This window comes from Protomyctophum bolini (genome assembly GCF_963924005.1).
Source record: "Protomyctophum bolini genome assembly, chromosome: 22".
NCBI lineage: Eukaryota > Metazoa > Chordata > Actinopteri > Myctophiformes > Myctophidae > Protomyctophum > Protomyctophum bolini.
Genome location: NC_137883.1, coordinates 3759438 through 3772660, shown reverse-complemented (window position 1 = coordinate 3772660; position 13223 = coordinate 3759438). Strand labels below are relative to the sequence as shown.

The 13223-nt window shown below is 43.2% G+C and overlaps 1 protein-coding gene across 1 annotated transcript in view; it reads right to left on the bottom strand.

Moving 5' to 3' along the window:
• sh2d3ca (SH2 domain containing 3Ca) overlaps positions 1–13223 on the bottom strand; it is a gene marked incomplete at its 3' end in the record, with an annotated part of 86197 nt that overhangs the window by 72041 nt on the left and 933 nt on the right. Inside the window, exons 2-5 of the mRNA XM_080756795.1 lie at positions 12233–12305; positions 11814–12079; positions 10689–10887; positions 4912–4951 (exon numbers count right to left, since the gene is read on the bottom strand). Of these exons, the coding sequence (XP_080612921.1) occupies positions 4912–4951; positions 10689–10887; positions 11814–12079; positions 12233–12305 (578 nt within the window). The remainder of the gene's footprint in view (positions 1–4911; positions 4952–10688; positions 10888–11813; positions 12080–12232; positions 12306–13223) is intronic.

Below are 13223 nucleotides of genomic sequence, written 5' to 3'. Positions count from 1 at the left end.
ACCAATGCCATACAAATAAATAACCCCCGTTGTTGGGCGGCGTGGTGAACTGTATAGGTGGTGCTCTGTTCTCTGTTATGTACAGGCAAGTAGGATTATAATAGAATATATACGGCATTGTTTGATCAAATATCATTAAAACTCTTCCATCGCCACAATGGGGCGCAAAAAAGACCCTGAGTGCCAGTTTCTATACATTTTATTTTTTGCCCAACGTTATAAATGTCTTAAAAAGGCGATAAAGACGTCGTTGGCGCTACGGGAGTTGATAAAAAAGCAGTTAATTAAGTCGTTGGCAGACATTGAGTTTTAATAGGGTTTTACCCATTTAGACCTGACTGATTTTTTTTTTAAAAGCTTCAAAATCCAGTTTAAAAAAACAACAACCTATGTTTCTATGCCAGTGGTTCTCAAACTACTTCATGTCAAGGACCCCAAAAACTATGTGGCCACCGACCCCCCCCCCCCCCCCCCCATCTGAAAATATATCAGAAGCAAAGATTTGAGTTAAAAATGTTCGCTCTGAAAAAAATATATATTCAAAGATTTGCACCACACTTGCACGATTTTTCAAAAACAGCAGACCTACAAGCTCGTAGCGCGGCACTCGGTGCCGCGCTACGAGTGCCGCTGTCAGCCTGCCTGATTGTGTGTGTGTGTGTGTGTGTGTGTGTGATGACAGTAACAGAAGAAGACCTTGGATGGGCGAGTTAGCAAAGACGAGCCGTGGAATTTTACGCATCTCCCATTCACAGCGGCGCCATCCTAACTCAATCTACTGCAACAGCCTCTTTCTTGTACCGTGCATGTACGCACAGACGCACACACACGCACACACATGTACACACACACACACACACACACACACACACCATTGATTAAATCGCATGGGGCAGTAGGGCACACACATTCTGTACATTCAAACCAGTTTCTTAATCAAGAGTGTTAACACACAGCTGACACCCCCACACACACACACACACACACACACACACACACACACACACACACAGAGCATAATTTTGTTTAAAGCTACAATGGGCGAGTCGTGTGCCAAACATATGTTAATGAACCACATATGATTCCCCCCCCCCCCCCCCCCCCCCCCCCCCTTCAAAGAACCTCCAAACCACTAAAGAGGTTGAGAGACAAAGCAGGGCTGGGCTGCAGACAAATACACTGCACACACACACACACACACACACACACACACACACACACACACACACACACACACACATACAGTGGAACACTGCAGCGCAGTATATACCGCACCCACACTCATACTGTAGTGAAGTGTAGTGTACACTCAAATATGCACACACACACACACACACACACACACACACACACACACACACACACACATCTATAGATAGAAATACTCGTGTGCACGTGCAGACACACGGCTCCCCTGGTCTCCCGGCGCGCACACGCACACACGCACGCAGATTGCCACACTATATAGACAAGAGGCCTAAATCATTCACCAGACTTACAATGATGCTTATAAGCAGCAGCCCCTCCCCCCCCCCCCCCCCCTATTAAAAACAAGACATTGTATACTGAAAGTGAAAAGAAAAAGATAATACAGTAAAAAAAAAACGGTTAAAAAAAAACAGTGCTCTCCGACTGACCCTGGCCCTCAACGCTATACGGTATAATAATGGACACACACGCACGCACACACACACAATGGAAAGCATGAATACATGTGCTCCAGGGATTCATCCATTGATTGGGCCTCTGTCTTTCAGACTGCTCTCCTCCATGTCAAATCAGATCACTCAGAGAGATTTGTTTTCCCCTCATTGTCTTGCGTCGCGACTGTGTGTGTGTGTGTGTGTGTGTGTGTGTGTGTGTGTGTGTGTGTGTGTGTGTGTGTGTATGTGCGTGCGTGTGCAGGTGAGTGAGTGAGTGAGTGCATTCTAAGTCAATATAGATAGAGGTGGGATGACGCTGTTCTCTTCTGAACACCGGGGGCCAGGTCCTGATTTAAACATCAGCTGTCATGAATGTTTTAGAGGAGTGCAGGGAGACAGACACTGTAGGGCTGGAAGCAGCGGGGCGTGGGTGGGTCGACAGGCACAGCACTCACATTCAGGTTTTACTCACGAATAAAAGTATACCAACACTGCAACATAGAAATGCTCTGTTACAAGTTAAAAAAAATAATCCATGAAGTATACTTGAGTATAAAAGTATAGAAAAGTATTGGCCATCAAAATGTACTTAAAAGTATACCAAAGTAAAACGTATACTCGTTATGCAGAAAGGCCCCCCCCCCGTTTCGAGATTTCAAATGTATATAACAGTCTTTTTTTACAAGACTCGTAGCGCGCCCCACCGAGTGGCGCGCTACGAGCTTGTAGGTCTGCTAATTTTTTTTTTTTTAATCGAAGAGCGACTGACATAGAAAGACATTTTTAGAATCTGATCTCAGATCAGAATGGAAAACTGTCAGGATGTATAGAAGACATTTTTTGAATCTGATCTCAGGTCAGAATGGGTTAAGCATGACATCTGACATCTGGGGCTCCATATAAGGTTATATGAATGACATCACCGTAATGACACAAAGCACCGCAGTCAAAAGGGGGGGGGGGTGCTCCGGAACGGCCTATTTTAATATAAATTTATTTACGGTTCACAATTATTTTGTAATTAGACTGTATTTAGTCGGATTAAACTGTCTATATTTGAGAACGTCTAACTTACAAGAAAAATGTTTTTTTTGTTTTGTTTTCATATAAACCATAAAAACTGAACTCAACCACTTTTAAACCATATTCGAAATGTTTCAAACACACATAGCTCGCGACACAGGTCGACCATTTCCGCTCGCGTTTAAACGAAGCATTATACGCCACACGGTATAGTCGATTTGTTGTGGTTAGTCGAAACTCGCAGACAAAATGCATTCGTTTTTTTCGAAGTGGAATACGAGTCAGAGTCACAGGAGAAGGCTTTCACCACTCTGCCTCAGATAGATAATCAATAGACCGGAAGGGAATCAATCCCTGCAGGAGCAGTGGTGGGGAAAAAAAGTACTCAATTGTTTTTACTTAACCCATTCTGACCTGAGATCAGATTCATACGAGGTTTCCACTGGACACACACTGGGTCTGATGAACCCATTCTGACCTGAGATCATTTTCTAAAAATGTCAGTCTTTCTTCGATTTTTCAAAAAAATAGCAGACCTACAAGCTCGTAGCGCGCCACTCGGTGGCGCGCTACGAGCTTGTAGATCTGCTATTTTTCAATAGCTAAAGCATAACATGATGCTAAACACCAAAACGGGTTCCCGTTCAGAATGGGTTAAGTACAAGTGCCAATACTGCAATTTAGAACTATACTTTGTTACAAGTAAAAGTATACGGAATTGAAAATGAGTAAAAGTACAAAAAATGTACTTAAAAGTACTAAAAGTAGAAGTACTCATATTGCAGAATAGCGTTGCGACGCATTGTGAGCTTGTAGATCGGCTATTTTCAAAGGGCCGGAAATGTATAGGGCTGAAGTGGTTAATGTATATGTTTTAATTATAATCGCCAAAGTAACTATGCAACTTAAGTTTTCAAATAATTGTAGTGGAGTAAAAGTATACAAATCTTGGCTCTGAGATGTATTGGAGTAGAAGTAAAAGTCTTGGAAAATTGGAAATACTCAAGTAAAATACCTCAAAATTGTACTTAAGTACAGTACTTAAGTATAAGTACTTAGTTACTTTCCACCACTGCCCAGGAGTTCAACAGCTCGGTAAAAGTTAGAAATGTAAATCCCCTCTCTGCTTTCCTCAGTCTCCCAGGCAGTTTATAAGCGCTGGTAACGCTGGTTCCTATAATATGGAAGTCTGGGGACTCCCAGGGGTCCTTGAGGCGGTTCCAGGGGGTCCCCTGGCTAAATTAGTGATAGTCGGGGGAACCAAAGGGAGCTTCCCGGACATAAAACAAATGATAGCAAACTGCGGCCTAATTTACCGCATATCAAACTGGTGCAGGTCCTTGAATTGAAAAGGTTGGAGAGGAGGGCAAAGGGAAACAACAAAGGAATAACGTGTTCCTTCCACGCGCTATGCGTCCAACCAGGGAAACTCCCCCCCTGTCAGGTGTAAAAGGAGCAACTTGGACACTCAGGCATGAAGGGAGCATGAGTTCAAGTCCGTTGCTCTCCCCTGGCGGAGGGTGTGTAGAGCCCAGGATCATTATTAGATGATTGACACAGGGGTGAAAAATGAGTTACAAAATCGTGGGATAAAAAATATATATTAGAAAAAAATAAAAGGTTGGAGAAACACTGGTTTATAGAACTTTGGTTCTATAGAACTGGTTCCGTTGTACACTGGAACTCGCACGGAATCAGTGGTGGAAAGTAACTAAGTACTTTTACTTAAGTACGGTACTTAAGTACAATTTTGAGGTACCGCCAGTTATGACCCAAGGTCATTTTGCTTCCTTTTTGGTTCATGCCTGCCAGTTATACATAAAATCAGTGCTACAGCACCACCCAGTGGCCGCCGAGGGATTGCAACACATAGCCTTATACTGCCGACAGCATGACTGCTGCTGACTCCAGATTTAATTAGCTAATGGCAAACCGAATTAGGCTGAGCGCAAGATGGACCTGCTGAAATGGACACATAATTGCAAAAGTATAAGGGGCTAGTAATCATCTGAAAATTACATTTTAAAGCTCACATGAACGGCTAATCTAATATTGCTGGAAGATATTGGAATTAATTCAGAACAGGGTTGCCCGTGTGTTTATAGGGCCGAAAACAATCAAAACATTCTAGCGCTGAAAATGCAAAACTGCTAATGACTGATGGCGCGCGCGCGCGCACACACACACGCACACGCACACGCACACGCACATGCACACGCACACGCACACGCAGCAGCAGTCTTACCTGGACATATTCCACCTGGTTTCCGGTAGGCTCCATTTGGCTGAAAACAGAATAGAAGGGATAAGTTATAGTCTTGAAATCCAATAAACGTTGTTTGGGATGTCCTTCGAACTTCCTAACATTTGTGAATTTCCTGTAAACACTATTCAGTAATCTACACAAAAAGGTCCATACGTTTTTCCTTTCTCTTTATCATTATTAGCTGAAATAGTGATAATTGTTTGCAATGCTGTCATCCCCTTTTTGACCTGAGATCAGATTCTAAAAATGTCTTCTACATCCTGACTATCGAGAAAGCTATGTTTCTATGTCAGTCGTTCTTCGATTTTTCAAAATAGCAGACCTACAGAGCTTGTATATCTGCTATTTTTCAATAGCTAAAGCATAACATAATGCACCAAAAGGGGTTCCCACCCAGAAGGGGTTACACCCATTTAGACCTGAGGACGATTCTACAAATGTCTTCAAAATCCTGATAGTTTTCTGAAAAACCAAACTCAAGTTTCTGTCAGTCATGACCCGCAAAATGATTCAAGGGACTCTCCCAGAAGCAAAGATTGAGTTAAAGACGTTCACTCTGAAAGAATATCTATGCATTCACGATTTTCCAAAAATAGCAGACCTACAATTAAGCTCGTAGCGCTTGAGCTCGTAGATTTTTTTATTGTTCAATAGCTAAAGTATAACATAATGCTTAAAACCCCAAAAGGGGTTCCCGCCCCAAAATAGGTTAATTAAAAAAAAGGCTGCAGTGCATAAAAACGTCCCTAAACACCATAGCTAAATCAAAGACAAAAAAACGTACTTTTCGTGTACACACAGTATCCTTGCTCATTATGTACATCTCATGATGCAACAGGTGCGTCCAGTTAGGACAGACAACATTACAGTGTGTTCCCATGACCCACTTCTAGACTCCAGGACTGTTATAAATGCTGAGGCAGTTCAGTTGGAGAGAGAGAGAGAGAGAGAGAGAGAGAGAGAGAGCATGGTTCTCTATACACCAACCCCCTGGTATGCGCGCATCTATAAAAGGGCCTGCTGTTTTTATTTGAAATCTCCAGGGCCCCGCATATCCCATCGCGCATAACTCACACACATTTGCACTTTACAATGCACAGAGAGATCAAGTGTCAACGGCTGCATACCGTGTGTACAGTATATACAGTAACGGTCTGTGGCACATGCTAGTATCAGCCGCTTTAGATACACATTAGAAAGAGAAAGCTTCGGGATACGAGAGAGAGAGAGAGAGAGAGAGAGAGAGAGAGAGAGCTTTGGGGAATAAGGGGGTGGGGGGGCTGGAGCGAGAGAGAGAGAGAGAGAGAGACAGAGAGAGAGAGAGAGAGAGAGAGATGGACAATCACATGCCCAAGGAGGTTTTAACCCATTTAGACCCGAAGACGATTCTACAAATCCTGACAGTATTCCGAAAAACCCCATGTTTCTATGTGTCAGTCGTTCTCATATATTTTCCTGTCAAGGACCCCCAAAAATGGATGTAATTGGCCGCCGACCCCCCCCCCCCCCCCCCTCAGAAGCAAAGATTTGAGTTTTAAAAACACGTTCGCCCCGAAAGAAAATATCATTCCAAGGATTTGTGTGCCGCAATTTTCAAGCACCTATATACAAGCTATAGATCTGCTATTTTTTCAATAGCTATAAAGTATATAGCTTAAAAACAACCAAAAAGGGTTTTTTTTTTCCCCGCCTCGGAATGGGTTAAGTTCAATCAGGGCATGATGTTCCCACGGCGGATTTATACAAGACGCGGATCTCAGAGGACGACCCGGGGCGGAGCGTAATTGCTATACATGTTCACAGAGAGATCAAGAGGCAGTGCTGCTGATGGACCTTGCAGGGGAACGTTGATATACTGCATATTACGTACATTATACACTCAGCAATGCCCTTCTAAAAGCTCGCTATGTATGCGACTGAAATACACGCGTACGACTGTGCGACAGTATTTACTGTATATACGCGGTAAAATCCTCGAGTGTCACGCAGTAAGGTCCACCGTAAAAGAGCTGAAACAAGCTACTATACCACCGTCAGATATAAAGGAGGGTGTGTTATACTGTAAACTGCAGTGTGACCGCGCGCGGATGAATTATTAACGGCGCACAATTCTAATTGCTTTATATGTGAATGAAACGCCTCCCTTGAGATTGAGAGATTGATGTATAGGCTTGAGTAAGATTATGCTAAATACTAGCCTATAGTGCTTTTAAAGGCAATGGAAAGATGAATGCCTGAAATCATGTGATGAGCTGCTTTGGATCCAATAGGGTGAATGCCGAGATCAAAAGTATTCATAGTTATAAGTTCCGTGGGCGTGAGACCTATGTATAATTAAATGTATATATACGTAATCTCTCACACACACACACACACACACACACACACACACACAGTAATGTATATGATATGCATTTATTTCAGCTGAGCCCCCCGGCATCACGCTATGATGATGACCCTGCGCAAAGCAGCACCTGAGTCTTCAACAAAATGCACCAGCCAAATTAAAATGGCTGGAAGCTATATGGACAATGGAGTGGTCATTTATCGGGTAATGACATTAAACCCTTCTGGGCCGGGAAGTTCCGGGAACCCCTTTTGGTGTTTTAACTTTAACTAGAACTGCACTCTGTCGAGTGCCGCCCTATACTTGCTTGTTGCACACAACTACTAGGCCATAAATGGCCTGCTAGTGCGCAAGCAGAGCGTGCAAGTACTGTAGACCGCTACGAACGTTCAAATCTCAGCCTCTCTGTGAAAGAACGTTTGCAATATGTTAGAGCCCAGGATCACATTAGATACTTGACACAGGGGTGAAAAATGGGTTACAAAATCGTGGGATAAAAAAAATATTTATTATTATTATAAAATAAAATAAATGCCACACTCCTAATTCACTATTCACACGGTGTGCTTATATTGTATGTGCTCTCTTGTAGCCTTTCCAACAGCACTACCGGTGGTTGTTACTTGCGCAAGCGATATTCGATGCATATGCACCGTCCCAGCATATGACGTCAGGGTATAACTGGTATAACTACAGTAGCTCTCAATGATGACGTAACAAAGATGTGGATTAAAGGACCCAATGCCAGGGGTGTAATTGGTTTTTGATGGTGACGTAATGACGATATGTTTTAGTTGTCGGGAGGATTAAAGGTAATGCTCCTGTGTATGTATGTATTTGGTTAAAATGGGTGGGGTTTAAAAAAAGGCAAAAGCTTGCTCTGGTGCACTGGCCTAAAAGTGGGTCCTTAAAAACTGCTAAAACGTCTGAAATGTATGTATGTAGGTGGGTATGTATGTATGTGTGTAGTATTTTAAAAGGGGGGGCTTTTTAGTAAAAAGCCCAGCCCATAAAACCTTCATATATTTAAAACAAATCCAAAATAAGGTTACCAGTGAAGGGCAAAATGCCTATTCACTGGGGACTATGCAAGGCAGAGGCGTCCACCCCCCTGAGTCCAAGTTAAGCTAGACCGCATACCTAAACCAATGTCCGAAATGTCTTCTAAAACCCAAGGGTAAAATGGATATAAAAATAGACAGTAATAAAACCACCTAAAACCATAAAGGAGTAAAAGTTCACAGCAAGGCCTGGAAACCATTTATTGTATTGTATGTATGTATGTATGTATGTATGTATGTAATCTGGCACCACTGTCGTATCAGGCACAAGTAGTCCATTACGTCATTTGCTGGGACGGTGCATACGCATCGAATATGCTGGGACGGTGCATACGCATCAAAAGTGGCGCAAAGTAACCACAGTATACCGCTAATCAACTTACAAATTACATTATACATATACACAGAGGCATTTGGTATTAATATCACTATAGTCCAAGATTAAGTAAATCTAAAGCAATTGACAATTTAAAATAAATAATTATACTGCATACGTGATAACATATTTTATTTCAGTTTATATACCTTTTTTTTCCCATCGGATATCGATGATTTATTTTTCTTTGAGGAACTAAAAAGGGATCCAGGGTCATTCTAAATCGATAAAACTGTATTTCTTTCATAGATAGAAACTTGTACCATACTTCATAATACTACTCTTTTACATGCATAAAGTATAGGTAGGTAGCCAATAGCTAAACCTATTAAGTCAACATTTCAAACGTTCCTTCACAGAGAAGCTGAGGTTTGACAGTTTGTAGCGGTCGACAGTACTTGCGCGCTCTGCAAGTAGCCACTCGACAGAGTGCAGTTCAACAGTAGTTATATTTATCATTACGACAGTATGCATACAGCTATGGATGTTATAAACATAACCAGTAACTATCCTAATCTGTATATATCCACCGTGGTTGAAGTTGTGTCATGGTCCATGCAATCCAAGGGGAAATAATTGAGATTGTATGACCTATGGATCAAGAGTTATGTGGCCATGTATATTCTTTCAGAGCGAACGTCTTTAACTCTTATCGGTCAACGGCCAATTACATCTAGTTTTGGGGGTCTTTGACATGGAAATGTTTGAAAATGACTGACGCAGAAACATAGGGGTTTTTCAGAAAACGGTCAGGATTTAGAAGGCATTTGTAGAATCGTCCTCAGGTCTAAATGGGTTTTTAAAACTCCATCCCGGGCCTTCGGCCTGATGATAAAGATGGAGATGACGAGACAGAGGGAGAGAATGATAGAGCGACAGAGACAGACAGACAGACAGATGACTTTTGTTCCCCACAGTCCCTGAGCTCAAATAATGAACTCTGCTCCATGTGCGTGTGCATGCGCACTCGTCGCACGCACGCACGCACGCACACGCATGCATGCACGCACAGCGCGCGCAGTCACGCACGTCACACTTGAACATAGCTTCAAAAAAGACAATGAGAAAATGTGAGAGGTGGGGAGGTGGGGGGGGGGGGGGTCTACAGGAAAATGCTGACTTGGTTCATAAAATAGCAACAATGTTGTGAACTGCATGCGAGATACAATCTTGCGGATTACAGGTCTCATATAGGTGTCAAATAAATCCATTCAACGGTATAGCTTTAGGCCACAGTGACAAAACCAAAGCTTTCAAAATAACTTTGCCCGGTGGTAGACTCCCCATTGGCCTCCAATCAATATAAACGGCATTGACGTTTTCCTTGTTATAACCAGGAAGAAGCGCTGAAACAACAGAGCTTCTTAATACGGCACAGTTTCCCGTCGTCAAGGGCGACCACTAAGAAGACGTGTGCACTGGCCATATATATGGAGTGTGTCTTGAGTGCACAGGGTTTGATGAGGTCGGATCAACATAATGGAATGTCAGAACAGGTCAGCTCCGTAGATGGAGATCTAAGGGTGACAGCGGGGGCAGTGTCTTGAGTGTACAGGGTTTGATGAGGGCCCAGCTAGGACCGGGCCTTAATTTCCGGGCCTGTTGAGAACTCTAGTTTTCACCGGCTGCCGGGCGCGGCTGCACTAATAACTTTGGGGCGGGTCCGTCTAGAGTTTAAATGGACAGGTATCGGTCAAAAGGGAGATATCGAAGAGGAAGGAAAGATGGGGAAGGATCAACATAATGACAGAACGACATATATCCATATACTAATATGGATGACATCAGGGTTCTCCATATGGGCTTAATTGTGACAGCAGGTCGCATTTACTATGACATCCCTGATGATGTCATAGTGATGTCACGAGACATGGGCACCATATATGGGGCTTTCCCCATGTCTAGTATATATAAATGAACCTGAACCTGTACTCATGTTCACCAATAAACATGAAGACCTCAGATCTCTCACCTGCAACCAGTGGCAGACAGTTGGGATGCCAGGTCCGGTTGGGATGCCAGGTCCTCCTGTCCCGTCTCCACTTTGGTCCCTTCTTCCACGTGACGCACGGTAGACCCACTGGAAGCGGCCACACGGTTCCCCTCCTGGGTGGCGGCGGTGGCTGGAATTAAAGCTTCCCTCGGAGTTACGGCCATCGCGGTCACATGATCTGCTGATGATGCACATAGTAGAGCAGCGGTTTAACCCATTCTGACCGGGCACCCATTTTGGTGTTAGCATCATGTTATGCTTTACCTATTGAAAAATAGCAGATCTACAAGCTCATATCGCGCCACCGAGTGGCGCGATACGAGCTTGTAGGTCTGCTATTTTTGAAAAATTCGAAGAACGACTGACATTTTTAGAATCTGATCTCAGGTCAGAATGGGTTCATCAGACCAGTGTGTGTCCAGTGGAAACCTCGTATGAATCTGATCTCAGGTCAGAATGGGTTAACCCATTTAGACCCGAGGACGATTTTACAAAATGTCTTCGAAATCATGACAGTTTTCTGATAAACCTGATCTGTTTCTATGTCAGTGGTTTCATGTCAAGGACCGCTAAAATTATATGAATTTGGCCTCCAACCCTCCCATCTCAAAATATGTTGTTCCAGGGACTGGAATATATATATATATTCCAAATTTGCGCCACATTTCCATGATTTAAAAAAAATAGCAGACCTTACAAGCTCGTAGGTCTTGTAGATCTGCTATTTTTCAATAGCTAAAGTAAAACACCTAAAGGGGTTCCCGTCCGGAATGGGTTAATTTCAACCCTTTTCATATCAAGGTCCCACATTTTATTCTGCAGCCACGGACGGACATTTTGATGAGATTTAGCCTAACTCAGACCCAAAAGTTTTAAGCAAAGATTTTGTTCCACAATTCCATGTTGTATACGATGTTGGTACCATAGGAGTGATATCAAAATATCAACTCATCTACATTATCTAAAACTGTGTAGACTTCTTGTCAACTCTCCATCCAACTCTCCATCATTGAAAACCACTGACATAGAGTTAATTAATTAATTATGCGACTCCACAGTGATGCCCCCCCCCCCCCCCCCCCCCCCCGGTCGGTCTATCTATACCTGAAATCTCTGGTGGCAGTTTGGTGTTCAAGCCACCGGGTGGCAGTGCATGATCATTCGAGGCCTGCAGCGCAGTTCCAGGAGAGATGCTGGGTGCGCTTGGTGCGACATTGTTCTCCTCGGGAACCTTGTTGTTGCACCGTGTCGAAGCTGTGGATACGGTTGAGGAGGAGGAGGTGTGCTCTTCTCCCAGCCCGTCTCTCATGGCCGCCCGATCCGTGACTTCATTCTCTGGCCCAGACGAGAGGGCTGAAGAAAGGGGAGACCTGCAGACTTCATTCTCTGGCCCAGACGAGAGGGCTGAAGGAAGGGGAGACCTGCAGACTTCATTCTCTGGCCCAGACGAGAGGGCCGAAGGAAGGGGAGACCTGCAGACTTCATTCTCTGGCCCAGACGAGAGGGCTGAAGGAAGGGGAGACCTGCAGACTTCATTCTCTGCAGACATGCCGCTGCTGCTCTTCTTCTCTTTGCTCTTCTTACTACTGGGGCCCCCTAAACAGGAAAGAGAGGGAACAGACATTGAAAGTGTCACGGTGTGTCAGGCGAGGACCCAGAACAGAAGTAGAACCAGGCAAGGCAAACTGATGCGGTCCAATATATTTATTAACATAAAACTCACAGTTAAAGGACAACTTTCGTTTTGTTTTTTTTCAACCAAGGTTCATGTTTTAGGTTGTTATTAGAGAAAGTAAAAGTGTAATGAGTGTTAATTTTGTTTCATTTGCTGCTTTTGTTTCGTTTTGGGGATTTTTGCTGTTGTTGATAGGGGGGCGGGGGCATTCGAGCAGGGGCTAAATATGTTCTAGCGATGTCTTTTTTATTATTTAATATAGTCCTACTAGACCCCAAGAAATTACATCTGGCCACAAAAGATCACGGTATTTACTGAATGTGTCAAACTGACATATTGAGCCTATGATACACAGTGTGGCTTCCCCCGGTATAGGTCTCCTTCACATTCAGTAGATCCCGTGATCTTTTGTGGCCAGATGTAATTTATTGGGGTCTATAGTAAATAATAAATAAGATTTTGTAAAAAAAAAAATACATATATTTAGCCCTGTGCTCAAAATAATGCCCCCCTGTCAAAAACAGCTAAAATCCCTAAAACGAAAGAAAGCAGGAAATGAAAAAAAAATGAACACTCATCTTTTACTTTCTCTAATAACAACCTAAAACATGAACCTTGGTTTCCTTTAAGTGTGGCAGGACATATAGGAATAGCTTATAGTTCAAGACAGTACAGTTCGTGGCAATACGTGGCAGAGATAAAAATGAGAAAATATACTACATGCGTCGCACAAAAGCAAGTAGCAGATCTGCTTGAAAACGCAGCGCTTTTGATCTTGTAGACCTGCTACTTTTGCTATTTGTCACTATCGAATTTGAATCCAGAAAAGTAACAGTTTT